The sequence below is a fragment of the Sus scrofa genome, chromosome 9 (genome assembly GCF_000003025.6).
Source record: "Sus scrofa isolate TJ Tabasco breed Duroc chromosome 9, Sscrofa11.1, whole genome shotgun sequence".
NCBI classification, from domain to species: Eukaryota; Metazoa; Chordata; class Mammalia; order Artiodactyla; family Suidae; genus Sus; species Sus scrofa.
The window spans coordinates 72,056,808-72,079,671 of record NC_010451.4 but is presented as its reverse complement, the minus strand read 5'-3'; the positions used below and the strand labels follow the sequence as shown (position 1 = coordinate 72,079,671).

Below are 22,864 nucleotides of genomic sequence, written 5' to 3'. Positions count from 1 at the left end.
CAAGGGGCGGTGCTTCAGACACCCGCCCAGCTGACGCGACATAGGCCGAGATCACCTCACGCGCGCGCGGTGCAATCACGAAGCGCGCTCCCCCTGCCCCACCTTCACAACCCTCGCCTTGAGATCCTTCCGCCCATCTCATCCCGGTCGCGTGACCTGGCGCCCCGCACCCAGCACACCCAAGTTGGGGTGGACCGCGATTCTGAGGTTATCTCCTCTTAGGCCACATTCTGGTCTGTCTCTGTACCACCCGTGCGACAGGTGCAGCATTATTCTTCAGGTCCTCTCTCCTGCGTAAGGAGATGACCGCGGCACGAAGTACAATTTATGGGGCGTGGGCATAGGAAGCCCCTCCCACTCCTGTGACGTACAGGGTGGTGCGTGAGGGAGCCGGCAGTAGGGGGTGCGGCTGGGTTCAGCAGGGGGCTTGCGGGCCGGCGCCGCTTTCCGACGCCCATCTGCTGGCTAGTCTCCCTCAGTGGTTTCGGAGGAGCCGCGGCGACCTCGGCCTCCAGAATCCCCAGCAAACTGACGTGAGGGTGGCGGCCGGGATGGTGTTGCTGGGCTTACTGCAAGCTGGGGGGTCGGTGCTTGGGCAGGCGATGGAGCAGGTAACTGGCGTCAATCTCCTATCCAGTCTGCTCCTCGCCTGCGCCTTCACGCTCATCTTAGTTTACCTGTTCCGCCAAGCCATCGGCCACCTGGCCCCACTGCCGGCTGGAGCGGTACGTCACCCCTAGGGGTTCAGGCGAGGGACGCTCCAATGAGGGCAGCTGCTCCGATGAGGGCGGCCGAAGGGCTAACGGGGGCCTGGGACAGCGGTGGTGCTGGGCTGGGCAGTGGCCGCGGGCGCGCTGGGGACTGGGGTCGGGGGAGGGTGGCAGTGGCACTGTCTTGGCGCTGGCGGTGGCAACTGCCTTGACCTTGCTGGACTTGGTGCTGGGTCGTGTTTATAGTGGTGGCCTCGTGTCTGGTCCTGGCCGGGGTCGAAGTGACCGTGATTTTGGTCGTAGTGATGGCTATGCTGGCCAAGGCACCGGTGGTCCTAATGGTCATGACCGGCGTAGCAGGTGAGGCGCTGAGCGTCTTGATGCTCTACTGGCAGCTGAAGGGGTGTTTTTGGCCCCCGGGGAGTGCAGGTCCTGGTGGTGTTATTAGTGGCAGCTTCAGTCCTGGTGGCCACCCTTCTGTGGCATAGTGTCCTATGGCGATTTCCATCAGTACCAGGGGGATGTGTTCAGTTTGATTTGAGTGGCTGTGGCTGGAGTGTTGTAGGGATCTTCCTATAATGCTAATATCAATTTCTCTAACTTAGTGGCTTTATTGACTACTAGCTTCATACGTCCTTAATATATTTGATGAATGCTTCCTTAACCAGCCAACACCAACTAGCTTTTAAAACTACCCTTTTACTGACAATGGAATGTACAAACCATTGACCAGGTAGCTTTTTCTTTTCTTTTCTTTTTTTTTTAAGGGCCACACCCAAGGAAGGGCATATGGAGGTTCCCAGGCTAGGGGTTGAATCTGAGCTGTAGCTGCTGGCCTATGCCAGAGCCACAGCAACGCAGGATCCAAGCCCTGTCTGTGACCTACACCACAGCTCACAGCAATGCCGGATCCTTAACCCACTCAGCAAGGGCAGGGATTGAATCGGCAACTTCATGGTTCATAGTCAGATTTGTTAACCACTGAGCCACGACGGGAACTCCCTAATATTTTAAGATTGCTGCTATTGTCTAAAGAGTGAGTTTGTAGAGCTCCTTACAAATTCACTCTTTGGACTCCTTGTAATGTGTGGAATACTGTCCCTTTTTATCATTTGACTGCATTGCAAGTTTGATTTCCAGAAGACTTCATGTTATAATCTGCAAGTCTCATTTTGGAGCATCTTAAATACCTTAAGTGCTAAGGTGTTCCTGCTAGAGCTGATCTGCTCCTCTCTTTACAATCAGTGAATCTAGCTCTTTTTTTTTTTTTTTTTTTTTTGTCTTTTGTCATTTTAGGGCCACAGCTGCAATATATGGAGGTTCCCAGGCTAGGGGTCTAATCGGAGCTATAGCTGCTGGCCTATGCCACAGCCACAGCAACGCCAGATCTGAGCTGCATCTGTGACCCACACCACAGCTCACGGCAATGCTGGATCCTTAACCCACTGAGCAGGGCCAGGAATGAAACCCACAACCTCATGGTTTTTAGTCAGATTCGTTTCCACTGCGCCAAGATGGGGGCTCCCTAGCTCATTTGTTGAGAGAAGCCTGAGATGTGTTCTGTTTACTGATGAATGTAGCTTCTTAAACATTTCCCTTCTTTCTATACCTCAAATTATTTTTTCCTCATACCTTCTTTATGCAATATTCTGGGACTGAATTTGAGAGTGGTGAAGAAGTGGTGAAGAAACTATAGTTTGACTTTTCTGTTTTCTTACTGCTAATGGTTAGGAATGTTGCCTAGTGGCCACTAACAAGACTGAATATATCCTGGGAAGTATTCAGCATTTATAATTGCAATGCCTTGGTGTTTGTCTAGTTATTTATCTTACACCAGGTTTTGATTTTCTGTTCTTTTTACTGTGGCTACTCTCTCCTAAGGTATTTGCAGTTTGGCTGTTAAGTTACTTTTGCTGCTTTATCTTTTGGTAACTCTTTAGTATTAAGGACAAGCTATCTTTTTTTTTTTTTTTCCCTATCATGTAAACTTAGGTATATTGTAATAGGAAATGTAAACTGCAAGGTTTTTTTTTGTTTTTTCCTGCAGAAAAGTCCACCATACATTTTCTCTCCAATTCCATTTCTTGGACATGCTATAGCATTTGGGAAAAGTCCAATTGAATTCCTAGAAAATGCTTATGAGAAGGTAAGTCTTTCAGATAATTAGTGGAAAGGAAATTAGTGCTTTCCCAATTTTCTTTTAAATGGCAGAACATTAAAAAAAAGTTAATCTTATGCTTACCCCTAGTGTAGGAAACAGCTAAAATTGGAGTGGTCTGGTTTCAGAGCTGAAGGGGCCTTGGAAACCCTCCTAGCATCTCCCATTTCCTGGGGTGATCTCTGAGAAAATCTAGTCCTGGAAACTATGATTTAAAAACCCCTGACCTCAATTTTCTATTCACTAATTATAGTTAAAATTGATAGGTGGACCCTTCTTTTTCTTAACCATGCATCTGTGGAATTTGCTAACCTGCTCTGCATGTGTTTCATGACTTCCAGTTGGATGACGCTCACAGCACTGTGGCCATTCAGCTGCTTTGCCCTTCTGCCCACTGAGCTTTCTCATACCAGTTCAGCCATTTACTCCACAGTCCCACTTTGGACTTGCTCTCACTCTTACCTGTTTAACCTCACAGTATTAATTTAGACACTATATTCTTAGACCACAACTTCTTCTCCTGCTTATCCTGTGCAACTCCTTCCTTTATAACCATTCTTTGACCTCATTAGGGTGTCCAGTCCACTGTCCCATTTCCTTTCTCTTGATCTCTCAGCCTTCTTTCTTTATGTTTCTTCTTTTTCCACTTTGGGACCATGGTCTGTCATTCAATACCTTACATTTCCTTGCCCCTGACTATTTGTTCTGCTTTACCTGGTAAAACCCCCAATGTTGGAGGGAGCCTAATAGTCATTTTTTCCTTCCTTGTACCAGATTAGGTCTTTCCTAATTTCGTGATTGCCTACCTTGAATGAAGTTTGAGCACTGCTCAACAACCCTATTATCTTTCTGTGGTTGGCTTACTTTCCCATTCATCTCACTGCCTGTTCAACCTTCACTTTTCAAAACTTCTGAATCTTTCTACCTTTCTATTAAAGCAGATGACTTTGTGTCCTCTTTAAAGAGTCATTAAATACCATCCAGTGGGAGCTCCCTCATGTTCCTAATTTCAAACATACAAACCTATTTATATAATCATATTCTCTTTTTTTCTATTACACTAATAATTTTTTTTTTCTATTTTAGGGCCATACCCGTGGCACATGGAAGTTCTCAGGCTAAGGGTCGAATTGAAGCTGTAGCTGCTGGCCTACACCATGGCCATAGCCATGCCAGATCTGAGCTGTGTCTGCAACCTACGCCATAGCTCATGGCGACACCAGATCCTTAACCCACTGAGTGAGGCCAGGGATCGAACCCACATCCTCACGGATCCTGGCCGGGTTCATTAACCACTGAGCCATGAAGGGAACGCCTAACTCTTTTTTTTAAATGATTTTTATTTTTTCCGTTATAGCTGGTTTACAGTGTTCTGTCAGTTTTCTACTGTACAGCAAAGTGACCCAGTCACACCTTCTTTTTCTCACATTATCCTCCATCATGCTCCATCATAAGTGACTAGATACAGTTCCCAGTGCTATAGAGCAGGATCTCATTGCTTATCCATTCCAAAGGCAATAGTTTGCATCTATTAACCTCAGATTCCCAGTAAAACACTTACTTTGTGCAGTACTTAGTGCTTTATATAGAATATCTCACTGAAGCTCCACAAAAATCCCTTCAGGTTTATCCATTTTATAGATGACAAAACTGAGAAACTAATTATATAATTTGTTCTTGGACTCACTGCTAGCTAGTGGCCAAAGTAGGATTTATACATAGTCTGATTTTCAAGTTTGTGGTTTTAATGATGATGATAATAATAATGATAGAAAATATACAATGTTTATGGTGGCCAATGAATTCTTTTTTACATATGTGTGTGTGAGATATGATGATATGAGGTCTATATATGTCATAGTATATATATCATAAATACATATGTACTTGACAAAAGTTCTGTGAGGTAGGCATTATTACTGCTATTATTTTCATTTAATAGATGGGGGAAACCTAAGCACAGCAATGTAAATTTCTCTGACTGTAGGACCAGGGTCACAGCTAATATGTAGAGGAGCTGGGATTTGAACCTAGGCAGTGTGGCTCCAGAATCTTGTGGTCTAGCCCATTTTCTGCTGTCACCTTGATCTCATTATACTATTGCCTTCTACTGGAGACAATACTCTTTTGTCTCAGGAACCTTCTGCTATTATTTCTTCTCTCTATAGTTGACTACTTTCTCAACTGGATCTTTCCCATTTTCTCTGAAATGTTCTCAAAGGTCACCCATTTAAAAGACCAAAGCTTCTCTTGGCCACTCAGTCTCTTCTTACATCTCTCCCCTGTTAATGAGTTGTCTGTACCTAATCTCTATTTTCACACCTCCTACTTATTCTTTAGTCCATTCTTGGCCCAATCCAATGAACTTGACTTCTCAGCTCTATTTGTAGTGATGAACTCTCCCTCCTTGAATTGGCTCCTCTTGTCTTTTTCTTCTACTTCTTTGACTGCTTATCTAATGCATTTGTAGTCTCACGCTTGGCCATTTACTGTTGGGGTTCACTGAGGTTTGGTCCTTGGCCTTTATTCTTTCCTAGATGGTCTTATTTCTACCTGCAGCTCCAGTAACTAGCCAGATGTAGAGGACACCCAAATTAATGTCTGGTTCAGATCTCTCCTCTGAGCTTCAGACCTGGATATTCAGCTCCCGCATGATTCTTTCTTAGTTGTCCAAAGGCATCTGAAATCCAACATTTTTCTAAAGTCTGACTCTTGATTTTTCTGTCTCCAATCCTGCCAGTCCTATTCGCTTCTCTCACTATTGTTCTTCCAATTTTGCAATGTACTGGAAGCCTATGATTCATTCTTGATACTTCCTTCTTCATTGTTCAATCTGTTGTTAAGTCTGCAGATTCTCTCCACAGTAATTCCGTATTGATCTGCTTCTTTCTCCACTGTCCTTTCAACAGGCTCCCCTCATAGGCTCTAACTGGACCTCTGGCTTTCCTTTAGCTCCTGTCCCTCCCTCCTCTCTATGCAGCAGCCAGAGGGATCTTTTAAAATATGCACAGATTAGCATCTCTCCCATGCACTTTATTTTATTTTTATTTTTTTGTCTTTTGTGTCTTTATAGGGCCACACCCATGGCATATGGAGGTTCCCAGGCTAGGAGTCCATTTGGAGCTGTAGCTGCTGGTCTACACTAGAGCCACAGCAATGCAGGATCTGAGCTGCGTCTGCGACCTACACCACAGCTCATGGCAATGCCGGATCCTTAACCCACTGAGTGAGGCCAGGGATAGAACCCGTGTCCTCATGGATGCTAGTAGGGTTTGTTAACCACTGAGTCACGAGGGAAATCCTCCCATGCACTTTGAAATCTTCCATTGCATTCCATTATTTGCAAGGATAAAACTTCCTGAATATGGCTTATGAGGTTCTACCAGACTCTGCCCTAATCTCATCCTTTCCCTCTTTCTGTCACCTTTAGAACTTGTGTGAATGCTCAGCCATCAGGTTAACTGCTACCCATCCTTCAGGTCTCAGCTCAGGTGTCTTCCTCTTTTTAATATCCCTTTTATCACTTCTCTCATTGCAGTGTTGCTTTCCTTTGTGTAGTACTTAGCACATTTGCATTTGTACATTTCTTAATGTGACCATTTGATTAAGTTGTATCTTTTTCCATAGACTAAGTTTCAGTCAGGGACAGTATTTTTGCTCATTATTGTATCTCCAGTGCCTAGTCTTCAGTGATAATCAGAAAACTGCCAAGCAAAGCATTTGACATCTAACCAGATTAACAAAAAATTAAAAATGAAATCATTCAGTGTTGGTGAGATAGTGGTAAAACTGGTAACTAAATGAACTTCTGGTGTCTTCACATAGCAAGTATTGTACAGAAAGTCATCTCCTTTGGCTACTCCTATAAATTTATCTTTAACCAAAGGAGAAAAAAATCTGTCTTCTCAGAGATATTCATTACATAATTATCTATAATAAGTAAAAAACAGACACTTCACCCATAATGGATAGAACAGTTAACATATGATGTGTGTGTAAAAGTTAGAAAATATTTTCAATATAAATAGTGAAAAAAACAAAGGGTTTTATTTACATTTCATTTACAACTGGATGAACATAATTATAAATTTGGAAAAAGATTTGGGGATGACTGCATGGAATTGCAAGGTTTGCATTGAATTGCAAGGTTTCTGAATGTTTTAATTTTCAGCACTGTATTATTTGATTATTTAGAGATGAGGTCTTAGCACAGTGGATTTGGGGTAACATCACTGTGCATACTTTTCTCTCTTTAGTACGGACCTGTATTTAGTTTTACCATGGTGGGCAAAACGTTTACCTACCTTCTGGGGAGCGATGCCGCTGCACTGCTTTTTAATAGTAAAAATGAAGATTTGAATGCAGAAGATGTCTACAGTCGCCTGACAACACCTGTGTTTGGGAAGGGAGTCGCATATGATGTGCCTAATCCAGTAAGTGACCCTGTCATCTTAAAGCCAAATCTATACTGTGATATTTATAGCTAGTAGTATAATATTATATACTGAAAATGGAGAAGCAGTTATTCTTTGGTTCAAAAATCTGAGGAATCATGAGACATTTGAAAGAAAGAAAACTATGGGTAACTGACAAAGAATAGGTATTTTGTTTTATAGTTGCTGGCATGGGCTGAGCAATTTTATTTATTTATTTACTCCAGATCCTTAACCCACTGAGCTAGGCCAGGGATTGAACCTGCATCCTCATGGGTGCTAGTCAGATTTGTTTCTGCTGAGCCATGATGGGAACTCCAGGGCTGAGCAATTTTAAAGGGCTTCCTGTACAAAGAAATGGAATCAGTGGCACACTGGGATTTGATGTGAGGGGCTAAGAAAAAACAAATTCCACCGGAATGGCCTCCTTCCTTCCTATTCCCACAAGAAATTCTAGTATAAGAGATCTTTGGGGCTAGAGATTGTTGGATTTAGAAGTTTGTGTGATTTCTTTCCTTCCCCAAAGTCAAATATTAGAATGCTACAATTTGATGTAAAGTACAGATCAGATAATTAGCCCCAGTTAGTTGGTGTAGGCTCTGACTGTGAATGTATCACATTGGTACCCTATATAGCAGGTGAATGCTAATATGAAATGTCGCTTCTGGGGGCTGGGGAGGTGTGGAGGAATGAACTGCTCTCTCCAAGGCCAAAAGCAAGAGCCTTGGGAGTTCCACCTGTGGCACAGCAGGATTGGCGGCATCTTGGGAGCCCTGAGTCACAGGTTTGAACCCTGACCTGGCACAGTGGGTTAAGGATCTGGTGTTGCTGCAGCTGTGACTTAAGTTGTGATTGTTGCTTGGATCTGATCTTTGCCCCAGAACTTCATATGCTGCAGGGTAGCCAAAAGTGGGAAAAAAAAAAAAAAATTCAGCAAGCTGATAGACTCCCAATTAAAGCAACACTAACTCAATGTAAAGCTTCAAAAGAAAAAAAAGAGCCTTGGACAGTTCCTCTGGTTGGTTTTATCTATTCATTTTTCCACACAGCTGATCAGGTTTTTAAAATAGAACTGCCCCAAAAGGCTAGAACCATTCGTTGTCTTAGTGTGAATTTATTTTATTCAGACTGTATTACAGTTTAATTAAACTTCTGGAAGATAATATGAGAAATGATATTTGTTTGGGAATAAATGGGAGAATATGTGCAGGAGGATAAACATATTAGCAAAGCATAATGGACCCTTGCAAGACGGTGTGAGCCTCTGGTTTGGACTGGAAGACTGGAAGGTGACAGAATAGGAAGGGGGAGCCCTGGAGTCCTAAGTGGGGCAAGTGAGTATTATAGGAAGGAAGGCAGGAAGTAGGGCTCGTAATTTACCATTTGTCTTGGGCCTGCATATCACATCTTCAGATATATGCGTAGATGCTTTAGGTTTCCCATATCTGGTGTAGTTAAGAAAGTTATTTTTATTTTCAGTTTTTCGGAAGATTGCTTTCTTTGAGTGTTAAAGAATTGTAATAACACAGATGAATCCTGTGTGAAAAAAAATTGTGTTTTAATGCTTATATACCTTTAATATTTTGAAGGTTTTCTTGGAGCAGAAGAAGATGTTAAAAAGTGGCCTTAACATAGCCCACTTTAGACAGCATGTTTCTATAATTGAAAAAGAAACAAAGGAATACTTTCAAAGTTGGGGAGAAAGTGGAGAAAGAAGTAAGCGAAATGTTTTGGTTTTGCATTTGTCCTAATATTTTTATTTTTCTATGACTAGAAATTTTAAGAATGTTTGTGTATAATAAGCAAACATACAACATATGTAAAAGCACCTTAGATTTAATGCACGTTATATTGTCATGGAGTTAAATGATCCAAGAGGAAGTGATTATTGCTGCTCACTTAGCAAAACCTTAAAATAGGTTAATTAACATGCATATCAGAGTTCCCATCATGGCTCAACAGTTAACAAAGTGGACTAGTATCCATGAGGACAAAGGTTCAATCCCTGGTCTCACTCAGTGGATTGGGGACCTGGCATTGCCATGAGCTGTGGTATAGGTTGCAGATGCAGCTTGGATCTGGCGTTGCTGTGGCTGTGGTGTAGGCCGGCAGCTGTAGCTCCAATTTGACCCCTAGCCTGGAAACTTCCATATGCCACTGGTGCAGCCCTAAAAAGACAAACCCCCCCAAAACCCATGCATATCATTTAGCTCTTTTGTACAAATAATATAAAAATGATTCATGATTGAATTTTGAAGTAAACTGCATGTAAAAGTTTCATTCAAGGTCATTTTAAGATTATAAAATAAAAAAATTTTGAACCCCCTCGAGTCCCCTTATGGTGCAGTGGTTTAAGAATTTGGTGTTGTCAATACAATGGCTTGGGTTGCTGCTATGATGTGGGCTTAGGTGATTCCTGGCCAGAGAACTTTCACATGCTGAAAAATTTTTTTTGAACTTACAGTGGACAAGTAAAAGTCTAAATGATTTAATTATAAATGTAATACCTTGTTTTCCTAATATTGTATGAGAATGATTTATTCCAAGAAAAAAGAAATTTAAATACATAAGCTTGCTGTCACCAAAAGTGTGATTTTTTAGCCACTGCTAATGGAAATCTTAAAAAAATGTATTATATGCTTTCTTGCATTATATAGAGAATATACTGAATTTAACTTCACATTCTTTGGATAGTTCTGTGAGTCCAGTTTTTATATTGGACTGTAGTAGGTCTTACCTTCCGAGACAGTTGTCATACCCATAGCAGGAAGCAACCTCTGCCCACAGGGCAGTAAGTATGGGTCACCATAGTCTGGGTTTGGTCTTCAACTTCTTTAAAAGGTCCAGAAACCTGTTTTTTTTTTTTTTTTTTTTTTTTTTTTTTTTTTTTTTAATACACTAAAGTTTATGTGACATATTTCCTACTGTACAAGAAGCTGATGTATAACCTAGAATGCCACCCGAATAAATCCAAGTCCAATTGAATTATGGTGCCAAGGACACTAGAATATTTGCTGAACTTTTTTTTATTGGCAATCTAATTGGAAAGCCAAATGATAATTGAAAGTTCATTTGGTGAACATGGAATTAAAGAACAGGATACTGACTGGATAATTTTTATAACTTTTAAGTGTCATCCAGATGTGCTTGCTTGGTCCACTGTCTCTAATGTTGGGATACACTAGATATATTGGTGATTAGTTACAGTTTTCTTTTATATGTGGTCAAGACTTCAGTTTTTAGTGCTGACCTTCCCACTTTTCACCTGGGGAATAATCCATTCTTCAGTCTTTGGACTGCTGTTCTTTGGGAAGTACTTCATTACTGTTCCCATGTGTGCTACATAACCTTTTTGCTGCCTTTTTATACTGTGACCTGGAACTCAGCCACATTCATTTTTATCTTCATTTTATCATTTCAAGTGAGGTTTAATACCTTTGTGGAATCTATTTCGGCTGTCCAAAGAGGTGGTGTGCCTCCCGTGTTTTGGTTTCTTGCCTCTCTTTGTTGTAGACACGGATCTGTCTATAGGCTTCTTTTTGATGGTATGCATAGGATCTTATTGGTTGCAAGTTAAGTTTCTGTTCTCATTTTCCTTCACAGTACTTTTATGTGTCTAAGAAAACAGAACATTTCAAATGAATTTTGGCAATAATAATGGAAATGAGCCTTTTCCTTCCAGATTTGTTTGAAGCTCTTTCTGAGCTCATAATTTTAACAGCAAGCCATTGTTTACATGGAAAGGAAATCAGAAGTCAGCTTAACGAGAAGGTGGCACAACTGTATGCGGATTTGGATGGTGGTTTTAGCCACGCAGCCTGGCTCTTACCAGGCTGGCTTCCCTTGCCCAGTTTCAGGTATGGATAAAGAACTTTATATAATGACTGTTGTGTTGCTATGCTTTGCGTTAACAAAGATAAAAATTAAATATAAAACCAAATTGGGGGAGCTCCCATTCTTCTGTAAGAATTCAAGACAGGTTTTCTTTACATAGTGAGCTCATTTAAGGTAAATTTCAGTTTATTAGAAAGGTAATTTATTGTCTATCTGTTCTAATTTTAAAACCTAAGTATGTCACATATTCCTCATATTCTGGAAGTTCTCTAAACTTTACCTAAAAGTATTAAAGCCTTTTAAGCACTTGTTTGAAAATATTTGACTAATTTGCAATAAATTATGAAATTTGTTTTGAAGTTATTAGTACCTTTATCTTTCTCTTTGTCTCCTCGACAGCTCTATTGTGAGCTCCTTAAGGGCAGTGATCATCTGTGATAACAAAGAAATATTGCTCATAGGACTTGACGTATATCTTAGTGTCTTGCATATTAGTAGGCTCTCCGTTGTAATGTTTAATAGTATTAAATTGCCATATACCCCTCCCCCCAAAAAAGTGGGAGTTTCCACTGTGGCATAGTGAGTTAAGAATCTGATTGCAGGAGTTCCCATTGTGGCTCAGCAGTAACGAATGCAGCTAGTATCTGTGAGGATGCGGGTTTGATCCCTGGCCTCCCCCAGTGGTTAAGGATCCGGTGGTGCCAAAAATTGTGGTGTAGGCTGGCAGCTGCAGCTCCTGATTTGACCTCTAGCCCGGAAATTTCCATATGCTGTAGGTGTGACTATATCTGGCATTGCTGCCTTCAGTGGAAGTTGCAGCTGAGGCTCAGATTCAACTCCTTGCCCGGGAACTCCATATGCTCTGGGTGCAGCCATTAAAAAAACAGAAAAGAAAACAACAACAAAATCTTTGTTGATTCATTTTTGTTCAAGTGAAAAATGAGTTAAATTGGAGTTACTCCCTTTTTCCTTCTATGCCCCTTACTTCTATCTAATTATAGAATAAACAGGAGTGGGAGTAAAAGGGAAAGCCAGGAGTGTTCTCTGGAACTCATAATACCTTATATATTTGTAAGTTTCCCAAATGCTTTCATCCATATTATGTTAAAACATCCGGCATAGCCCTTGGCCACAGGGGGTTCTCTACAAATGTGGACCGACTCCATTTCCACCTTCCCTGTCTCTTAGATGAAGTCAGAAATTCCTGAGTTTGGTGCCATAGGCCTTTCACGCCCCAGCTCTGTCTTACTTGAACCAACTGATTTAACCAGGTTATTTCACTTACTTTGATATACAGGCCTTATGTTTTCCTGGCTCTGTTGTGTTCTTACTCTTAAACTTGAATATTTTCTTCTCTTCTGCCACATCTCAGATGATCCTCAATAACAGTCCTCAAAACGAAGGAAGGCAGCAATTTTTATTAGAAGGCTTGGTAAGAGGAGGCTAGGTAGTCAGGTTGCCTAGTTTTAAATTTCAGCTCCACTGCTCACGTAGCTGTGTGACCTTATCCAGTTACCTGTGAATGGAGGATGATCGCATCTCCCTCACAGGAGGTCAAAGTGGGTAATTCACTTGTAGTACCTGTTTTACTTAGTGGGCACCACCCTGTTATGAAGGTAAAATTTGGGGAATTGAAATTTGCTTTGTGATTCTAATAGTATTTTAATGAAAAGTCGAATCATATCCTATATGCTATGGTCATATTCTAATTCATAGATCCTAGATCCTAAATCCTAGATCCTAGGTTTATTCAAATCCTAAATCCTATGAAAAACTAAAGTGACTGTTTCAAGAATTAGCTTGGTTAAAATTGGAATTTCATGTTAACGTAAAAGAGTATTCTGCTTTCTGTTAAGTTGGAAAATGGTTATAAAGGAAAAATCATTTGATCCTTATTTTAGGTCTTTAGTTAGAACATACGTAATATGTTAAGAATCAGGGATATATGTGTTAAAACACTTTTCCTGGTAGTTCCTTGGTGGTCTAGTGGTTAGGACTTGGCACTGGGAACTCTGATCCTATATCAAGTCCCTGCATGTTGTAGCCAAAAAAAAGAAAAAACCAAAAACAAAAACCAGCCAAACACCCCCCCCCACACACACACATTTCCTGCCTTTAAGGGCCCTAGAAGTTCCTAACAATATAAGATTTTCATGGCTTCCTTTTTTTCTCTGTTCTGAGCTTTCTCAATTTGATGCCTAAAGTATTACTTTATTATTTAAAGTCATTTTCAAATGTTTGAATTACAGACGCAGGGACAGAGCACATCGAGAGATCAAGAATATTTTCTATAAGGCAATCCAGAAACGCAGACAATCAGAAGAAAAAATTGATGACATTCTCCAAACCTTACTAGATTCTACTTACAAGTAAGAGCTCTTCAGATCACATACTAAGCTAAAGCAGGAAATTACACATTAAAACATAGTTAACTAACATGCCCATTTAAAAAGTAATAATGCTGGCAAAATTAGTAGCTGTGACCTTTGATGAGACATAAATTACTGGGATCCTGTGCCTTACTGGAATCCCAGAACTGCACATGGTGAAAAGTCTGCTAGTAAACTGCAATAAGGTATTTTGTTATCAAAATCCTATTTTGTATTGGCCTTTTTTCCCTTAAGGAAAAAAGTTCTGGTTTGTGACAGGCAAATGCAAGAGAAAAATTAATTCATTATGACCCTTTATATAAAGGCTGGGGCATGGACTGTATCTGCCCAACATTCAGTTTGTGTATGTGGTCCATTCTGTAGGGATGGGCGTCCTTTGACAGATGATGAAGTAGCCGGCATGCTTATTGGACTGCTCTTGGCGGGGCAGCACACATCCTCAACTACCAGTGCCTGGATGGGCTTCTTTTTGGCCAGAGACAAAACACTTCAAGAAAAATGTTATTTGGAACAGAAAACAGTTTGTGGAGAGGATCTGCCACCATTAACTTATGACCAGGTTTGTTGTATTTTCAGTTTCGTTGCTGCTTTATGACACTGAGTATGTGTGGCTAATTTTTAAAGGGGACAGTTTGAAATTTTCTCTATACTATAGATTAGATGAATTAGATTCTTAATTTTTAGGAAATTCCCCACAGCCTTCCCTGGAATATCCTAATGCTGGATCCAGCTCGCTAGTATTTTGTTGATGATTTTTGCATCTGTATTCGTAAAAGATATTGGTCTGTGGTTTTATTTTGATGTCTTTGATAAATTTTGGTATCAGAGTAATATTGGTCTCAGAGAATGTGTTTGGAAGTGTTCCCTCCTTTTATTTTTTAGAAGATTTTGCAAAAGATTGGTGCTATTTCTTTCTTACATGTCTGGTAGAAGTCACCAGTGAAGACATCTCAGTCTGTGCTTTCTTTGTGGGAAGTTTTCTGATTACTAGTTCGATGTCTTCACTTGTTACAGATCTGCTCATATGTTCTGTTTCTTTTTGAGTCAGCTTTGGCAGTTTGTGTCTTTCTAGGAATTTGTCTATTTATCTAAGTTACCTAATTGGTTGGCATGCAATGGTTAAAGTATTCTCTTTTCATCTTTTTTATTTCTATTAGATCAATAGCAATGTCTGCTCTTTCAATCCCGATTTTAGTAACTTTTAAAGTGATAGCTTAACTGGTATATAATTCAAATACTGTAAAATCCACCTTCTTAAATATAATTCACTGGTTTTTAAAAATATATTCAATTATGAGACCATCATCACAATTTCATTTTAGGACAGTTATATCACTCCCAGAAGTGAGCAATACCCATTAGCAGTTAGGCTCCATTTCCCCCTGTTCCTGGCAACCACTAATCTGTGTTTTATTTCTATGGCTTTACCTATTCTGGATATTTCATATGAATATAATCCTACAATACGTGGTCTTTTATGACTGGTTTCTTTCACTTAGCATGTTTTCAAGGTTAATCCATGTCATAGCATGTATCAGTACTTCAGTCTTTTTTATTGCCAAGTAATTTTCTACCATATGGCTATACCACATTTATTTATCTGTTCATCAGTTGATGGACATGTGGGTTGTTTTCACCTTCTGGCTGTTATGAACAATGCTGTTCTAAACATTTGTGTATAGGTTTTAAAAAAGCTGACATTGATGATTTTTGCTCATGTTTTCATTCTTTCAGTTAAGTGAATTTTGGCAGGTCCCTACCATGCCATTCTTCAGGAGTGATCTCTTATCTTGCTTTCTTTTTCCTTGCTGACCATGGACACTAATAAACTCTGAACCGATTTGTATACTATTGAAATATGTTAAATATTTGTAAAACTCAGGAAATGTTTTCTCTTTTTAGCTCAAGGATCTAAACTTACTTGATCGCTGCATAAAAGAAACGTTAAGACTTCGACCTCCGATAATGACCATGATGAGAATGGCTAAAACTCCTCAGGTAAGTCTCCTGGCTAGATCTCCTCCTCTGTGCCCTCAGTTTTTATTTGTCAAAAAGAAATATTGTAACATGAATTTTTGAAATTAAAAAAGTAGAATAATCACTTCTACATAATTTTCAGCTTTACATTTTCAAAATACATAAACATCTTTACATAATTACAGATGGTATATTATGCTAATCTGTTCCTCACATTTTTATTTCACAATTAGGGTTTTTAAAATAGTATATTTTTTTCTTGGTTTTAAGAATAACATTATGTATTGTAAAAAAAATTCTGGAGTTCCCGTCGTGGCGCAGCGGTTAACGAATCCGACTAGGAACCATGAGGTTGTGGGTTCGGTCCCTGCCCTTGCTCAGTGGGTTAGCGATCCGGCGTTGCCGTGAGCTGTGGTGTAGGTTGCAGACGAGGCTCGGATCCTGTGTTGCTGTGGCTCTGGCGTAGGCGGGTGGCTACAGCTCCGATTGGACCCCTAGCCTGGGAGCCTCCATGTGCTGCAGGAGCGGCCCAAGAAATAGCAAAAAGACAAAAAAGAAAAAAAAAAATTCTAACAGTGTGGAAATGTGTAAATTGGATTGTGCAAAACTCCTTGAAAATCCCACCTCTAACCCCAAGGCATTGTCACTCTTTAAACTTTGTGTATAGACTTCGAACCCAATGTCTGTCATTTGGAGATCATTTTGAGTTAAAATAATTTCCAACTGGCCTATCATCTGGCCAGTTTTAAAGTACATGTATATTTCATGTGTATTAATGCTTTGTTACACAATGACCTGATTATTTAGTATTTTTAAAATTACCTATTGAATGTGTTGCTTTCATTTGTAGACTGTGGCAGGGTACACTATTCCTCCAGGACATCAGGTGTGTGTTTCTCCCACTGTCAATCAAAGACTTAAAGACTCATGGGTAGAACGACTGGACTTTAATCCTGATCGCTACTTACAGGACAATCCAGCATCAGGAGAGAAGTTTGCCTATGTGCCATTTGGAGCTGGTAAGATGGTAACATTTTACATTTGAAGTGTTTGTTCTGAAAACATATTTGTGCCTGTCAAAATAATCCTTGTGACTTTTATGTACAAATGTCTTTCCATTTCCTCATAGGGACATTCCTGCAAACATCTGTAGGAGTATAAAAACATCTGTAGGAGAGTAATCTTTGCAGGGTGGAAAAAATATCTGTACGAAAGGAATAATTCTGTGAATCCTTTGTACAACATTTTATTTCCTTCTAATATATCTAGTTTTATCAGTTCTAATTTTTATAGTCCACCTTGTTTTGCCTGATAACAGTATTTAAAGTTCTTTGTGAATTCTGTTTTAAAGAACCACCAGAGTTAGCACACCATTAAGGCAATTTTTGTGTGTGTGTGTGTCTTTCTTTTCTAGGGTACTCCCGCGGCATATGGAGGTTCCCAGGCTAGGGGTCTAATCGGAGTTGTAGCCACCGGCCTATGCCAGAGCCACAGCAACGTGGGATCCCAGCCACGTCTGCAACCTACACCACAGCTCACGGCAACACCGGATCATTAACCCACTGAGCAAGGCCAGGGATTGAACCCGCAACCTCACGGTTCCTAGTCGGATTCGTTAACCACTGAGCCACGACAGGAACTCCTATTAAGGCAATGATTGCAGGCTAAATATGGTAAGAGATTGTCAGCATTTCAGTGAAGAGCAAAAGGTGGAAGTTTTTCTGGATTGTTAGTGAACATTTTGGTTCTCTGTCTGTATCCTTTAGATTTGGGCAGGTTGTGCATAGGTTTACAAACCTTTGCATTTCAGTTAACATCCTAAAATAATGCAGGCAGACCCTTGTTCCTCCAACAGTTTCTCTATTCAGTGGTACTTTCTACAGATTAAACTACATTCTATTTGATCTTTCCAAAGAGGTCATTTAAATGACATGAATTTTTTTTTGTAATGGTCAAACTGTTGCACATATAAAGAAAAGTATAAAGTCCTTCGGGAATTTCAGATTTTAATAACTGCTTCGTAATGAAATTCAGTAATACGGTATATGATATAAATATGATGAAAAGTGATAGATTGTTCAAGCAGTTGGAAGGGAGAATTCTCTAGTCCAAATTCTGCCCCAGAGAAGAATCATTTCTAAGCTGACAGTTACCTGGCTTCTACCTGGGTTAGTGAAGACCCCATGGGTTAAGGGCTCAGTCCCACAAGAATGTCCCCCACCCCTTTAGATGCCAGTTGCAAATTTAGGTTGTCACCTGTTCTGACTAAATGACTATAAACTTGAGGTTCTCTAGATCTCCTCCTTGGGGTTCCATAATTTGTTAGAATGGCTCACAGAATTTAGAAAACAGTTTGCTAGATTACTGGTTTACTGTAAAATTATATAACTCAAGAATAGCCTGATTGGGAGTTCCTGTCGTGGCGCTGTGGTTGGCGGATCCGACTAGGAACCATGAGGTTGCGGATTCGATCCCTGGCCTTGCTCAGTGGGTTGAGGATCTGGCGTTGCCGTGAGCTGTGGTGCAGGTTGCAGACGCGGCTCGGATCCCACATTGCTGTGGCTCTGGTGTAGGCTGGCAGCTGGAACTCTGATTGGACCCCTGGCCTGGGAACCTCCATGTGCCGTGGGAGCAGCCCTAGAAAAGGCAAAAAGATGAAAAAAAAAAAAAAAAAAAAAAAGAACAGCCTGCTTGAAGAGAAGCCTAGGGCAAAGTAGAAGGAAGAGCTTCTATTGCCCTCTCTGGGTATGGCACCCTCCCAGCACCTCCAAAAGTTTACTAACCTCGAGGCTTTCTCAACACTGTCCCTACCCTTACTTCTTTAGGGATTTTTTTGGAGCTTCATTACATAGGCACATTGGTTAAATCACTTGATAATTGGTCATTGTTGATTAATTCAGCATCCAACCCTTCTCTCTCCTGGAGGTCAAGGGTGTACTGCAGAAAGCTTTTTATTACTTTTATTTTAATTTTTTGCTATTTTAGGGCTGCACCTGGGGCATATGGAGGTTCCTAGGCTAAGGGTTGAATCGGCCCTATAGCCGTGGCCTCTGCTACAGCCACAGCAACGCGGGATCTGAGCCATGTCTGCAAACTTTACCTCAGCTCATGGCAAGGCCGGATTCTCAACCCACTGAGCAAGGCCAGGGATCGAATCTGCGTCCTCATGGATGCTAGTTGGGTACATTAACCGCTGAGCCATGACAGGAACTCCAGACAGTTTTAAACTTCTAACCATGTGGTTGGTTCCCCTGGCAGCCAAAAGTCACCTTATAAGCAAACTCAAGTGTGGGTGAAAGGGGTTTGTTAGGAGTAACAAAAGGGTCTTTTCTTCTTTGACCTTTATTGGTCTTTTCATTTAGGCTAAAGATTTGAGGAGCTCTGTGCCAAGAATGGAAGACTAAATACATACTTCTCATTACAAACCAAATTATCATAGTTGCCATACTTTTAGTAGTGAAGTCAGATTTGAAGTCAGTTTAAGTCTTCCAGCTTGATTCTTTCAAGATCCATTTGGATATTGCACAATCCTCTGCATTTCCATAGGCATTTCAGAATCAACTTGTCAGTTTTTACACATGAGACCTTTTAAATTTTGACATGGTTGCTATTTTTGGTTCTTTACATTCCTTTTTCTTCTATTATCATCTGTAATGGTATTTATTTATTTATTTATTTCTGTAATAGTATTTAAAGTTTTGATTGGAAGATTCATATTAACTCTTAATTATGGCTCTCTTAGGATATAAAAATGTTCTAGTGTATTTCCAAACTAGATTACCATCATATGTTTCAAACCTTACAAATATTTTACCTAGACACATGTTAGCTTTCAAAAAAAATTTTGGAAAAATCAGCTGTTTCCCCTAATAATACTGGATGTTAAAGATCTCTTGGCTACAAAGCTACAGTCATCAAAACAATACGGTATTGGCACAAAAACAGACATACAGCTAAATGAAACAGAAATAAACCCACACATATAGTCAATTAATCTACGACAGAGGCAGCAAGAATATATACAATGGAGAAAAAGTCAGTCTCTTCAATAAATGGTGTCAGGAAAACTGGACAGCTAAACATAAAAGGATGAAATCAGAACATTCTCTAACACCAAAATGGATTAAAGAGGCATTCCTGTTGTGGCTTAGCGTGTTAAGGACCCAGTGTTGTTTCTGTGAGTATTTGTGTTTGATCCTGGCCTCAGTGGGTTAAGGACCTGGTGTTGCCACAAGCTGCTGTGTAGGTCACAGATTCAGCTCAGATCCAGTGTTGCCATGGCTGTGGTAATAGACCTCAGCTGCAGCTCTGATTCCACCCCTAGCTCAGGAACTTCCATATGCTGCAGGTGTGGCCATAAAAAGAAAAAAAAAAGGATTAAGGATCTAAATATAAGATTGAATACTATAAAACTCTTATAGAAAACAGGCAGAACACTCTTTGACATAAATTGCAGCAGTCTGTTTTTGGAACCACCTTTTAGAGTAATGTCAATAAAAACAAAAATAAACAAATGGGACCTAGTCAAACTTTAAAGCTTTTGCACCACAAAGGAAACCATAAACCAAACAAAAAGATAACTGACAAAATGGGAAATGATATTTGTAAATGAAGTGACTGGCAAGGGATTAATCTCAAATATTTGAAGAGCTCATGTAGCTCAATATCCAAAAACAACCCAATCAAAGAATGTTTAGGAGGTCTAAACAGATATTCCTCCAAAAACAGACAGATGGCCAAAAAAGCACATGAACAGATGCTCAGCATCATAGAGAAATGTAGTTCAAACCTACAATGAGATATCACCTCACACTGGTCAGTATGGCCATCATCAAAAAGTCTATAAACAATAAATGCTGAGAAGGGTGTGGAGAAACCTCCTATACTGTTGGTGGGAATGTAAATATGTACAACACTATGGAGATGCCTTAAAAAACTAAAAATAGAAATACCCTGTGATCCAGCAATCCCATTCCTAGGCACCTATCTGGAGAAAACAATAACTCAAAAGGAGAAATGCACCCCAGTGTTCACTGCAGTCCTATTTACAATCGCCAAAACATGGAAACAGCCTAAATGACCATTGACAGTAATGGATAAAGAGGAGGTTGGAATGGAATATTATTACACAGCCTTAAAAAACAAGTAATGCCATTTGCAGCAACATGGTTGGACTTAGGGATTATCATACTAAGAGAAATAGATGATATACATACATAATATATGATGTCACTTATATGTGGAATCTAATAAAAATGATAGCAACAGAAATGGACTCACAGACTTGGAAAACCAACTTAATGGTTACCAAAGGGGAAACGTGGTGTGGAGGAATAAAGTAGGAATTTGGGATTAACATATACATACTACTATATATAAAATAGAAAGTCAACAAGGACCTCTACTCAATATAATCACTTATATGGGCAAAGAATCTGAAAAAGATGGACGTATGTATAACTGAATCACTTTGCTGTACAACTGAAACTAACACAAGGTTGCAAATCAACTATACTCCAATATAAAGTAAAAATTAAAGATACAGAAATCTCTTGAGATTTTTATTATTTACATTCTTGTGAAAACGTCATCTTTTTGCTATAATGTGTGTATGTCTGTTGTTCACCTTAACTGTGAATAAACAAATTTTACCCCTCCAGCCTAAGAGATATGAGAAAGAATTTAAGCTGATCTTAATGAAAACTTTTTTTTTTCTTCTTTATAGGGCGTCATCGTTGTATTGGGGAGAATTTTGCCTATGTTCAAATCAAGACAATTTGGTCCACTATGCTTCGTTTATATGAATTTGATCTCATTGATGGATATTTTCCCACTGTGAATTATACAACCATGATTCACACCCCTGAAAACCCAGTTATCCGATACAAACGAAGATCAAAGTGAAAAAGGCTGCAAGGAACTAAAGTGTGAAAGAAACATCATTGTAAACTGCAAAAGCATTGAAGAGAATGTTTATGCAACACCTCCCAGTGTATTCTCTTTGTGAGTGTGTAATTTTAAAAGACAGCCAGCTCAACTTAGGGTTTTTGTATTTTAACTGAATGGTTCCATAAAATCTAATGGCCTTCTAGAAATTTCCTAATAGTTTTATATTGGTTATTACATATGTTTTATGTAAGGAAATCAAGCTCATTAGTTTATGGAGGGGATCTTTGACAATTGGCAGAGTGTAAATAACACAATTTCCAGGTATTAAAGACCATATACATAGCTCTTAGCAAGTAAATTCAGAGTGTTCAGATCTTGGCCTAGATCTGCAAGTATAAAAGCCCAGTAAACTCTTTGGAAGTCTTAGGTTATTTATTCATTTACTGGGTAATGTTGTGTTTAACGATGAGTGGGAAGGGAATAAACCCACAGTTAGAGCCTTGGATGAGAGAATCCTATTGTTTTGACATGATGATCCTTAATGATGGGGCTATGTTGTAGGAAAATATGTCCTTTGAGATTTTAACTAAAAGCACTGTCTGTAGGAATCTGAAGAAAGATCTATGACAATGACTTAATTAACTTTCCTACAAAATAATAAAGACTGCTCTTGTAACTTGATCTAATTACTAAATCTTACACATTTATCTGCCTGGTAATCGCTCCACATGGTTGCATCCATGTGCAAGTCCAAAATAAAGTCCTTGAGGGATAAGTTTTGTTCTCCTTGGCTCGAGGTGATTTCTGCTTCCTCTCCAGAATCTAATAAGGGGATGTCTGTTACTAGTTAGGTTAATTTGGGTTAACAATCTTTTTGTTTTTTTCCTTTTTAAATACAAAATCTGAGATCAGGGAACTCTGGCTTTAAGAGAAATGCAAAGTAGCAGCCTTTGGAGTGTATCACTAGTCAAATTCTATGACACCTATGTTCAAGAATCAGCTTAAATCATAACTAGGGGGAGTTCCTGTTGTGGCACAGCAAGTTATAAACCCAGAATAGTGTCCATGAGGATGTGGCCTCACTCAGTGATTTAAAGATCCGGTGTTGCCACAAGCTACGGCATAGGCCGCAGATGTGGCTCAAATCTAGCATGGTTGCGGCTGTGGCCGTGGCCTCACCTGCAGCTCCGATTTGATTACTAGCCTGGGAACTTCCATATGCCGTAGCTGCAGCTGTAAAAAGAAAAAAAGTTATTACTGGGGACCTGACTATATGATACCCATAATTTGACCACATAGTCTATTATTACTAGGTGAGGCAAATGTATTTCCCCTTACATATATTACAGTTTTGTATAAAAGGCTAGAGAACTCACGTTAAACTCTAACTTGAGAAGGCAAAATCTGTGTTGAGCTTTTCACACTGAAATTATCTTTGAGAAGTTATTCTGTTCACACAAATTGTAAAGTGTG

The 22,864-nt window shown here is 39.8% G+C and overlaps 1 protein-coding gene across 3 annotated transcripts; it reads left to right on the top strand.

The window, feature by feature from the left end:
- Positions 85-22,166, top strand: CYP51 (cytochrome P450, family 51, subfamily A, polypeptide 1). Of its 3 annotated transcripts, none has more exons than XM_005667583.3 (10): positions 85-261; positions 2,758-2,856; positions 7,125-7,301; positions 8,891-9,017; positions 10,984-11,158; positions 13,385-13,504; positions 13,889-14,084; positions 15,428-15,523; positions 16,353-16,521; positions 21,228-22,166. In XM_005667583.3, the coding sequence occupies exons 3-10, from the start codon at positions 7,149-7,151 to the stop codon at positions 21,404-21,406; spliced, it is 1,215 nt and encodes a 404-aa protein (XP_005667640.1). In that variant the 5' UTR covers positions 85-261; positions 2,758-2,856; positions 7,125-7,148; the 3' UTR covers positions 21,407-22,166. The 3 variants fall into 3 exon arrangements, with proteins under 3 accessions (XP_005667640.1, XP_005667641.1, NP_999597.1); XM_005667584.3 differs by having other exon boundaries at positions 112-207; NM_214432.1 differs by lacking the exon at positions 85-261 and adding an exon at positions 525-725 and having other exon boundaries at positions 21,228-22,164.

Coding starts and splice junctions, on each gene's coding strand:
- CYP51 (NM_214432.1), top strand. CDS start 552: ATGGTGTTGCTGGGCTTACTGCAAGCTGGGGGGTCGGTGCTTGGGCAG. Junction 726..2,757: donor CCCCACTGCCGGCTGGAGCG/GTACGTCACCCC, acceptor TTTTTCCTGCAG/AAAAGTCCACCATACATTTT. Junction 11,159..13,384: donor CTTCCCTTGCCCAGTTTCAG/GTATGGATAAAG, acceptor TTTGAATTACAG/ACGCAGGGACAGAGCACATC.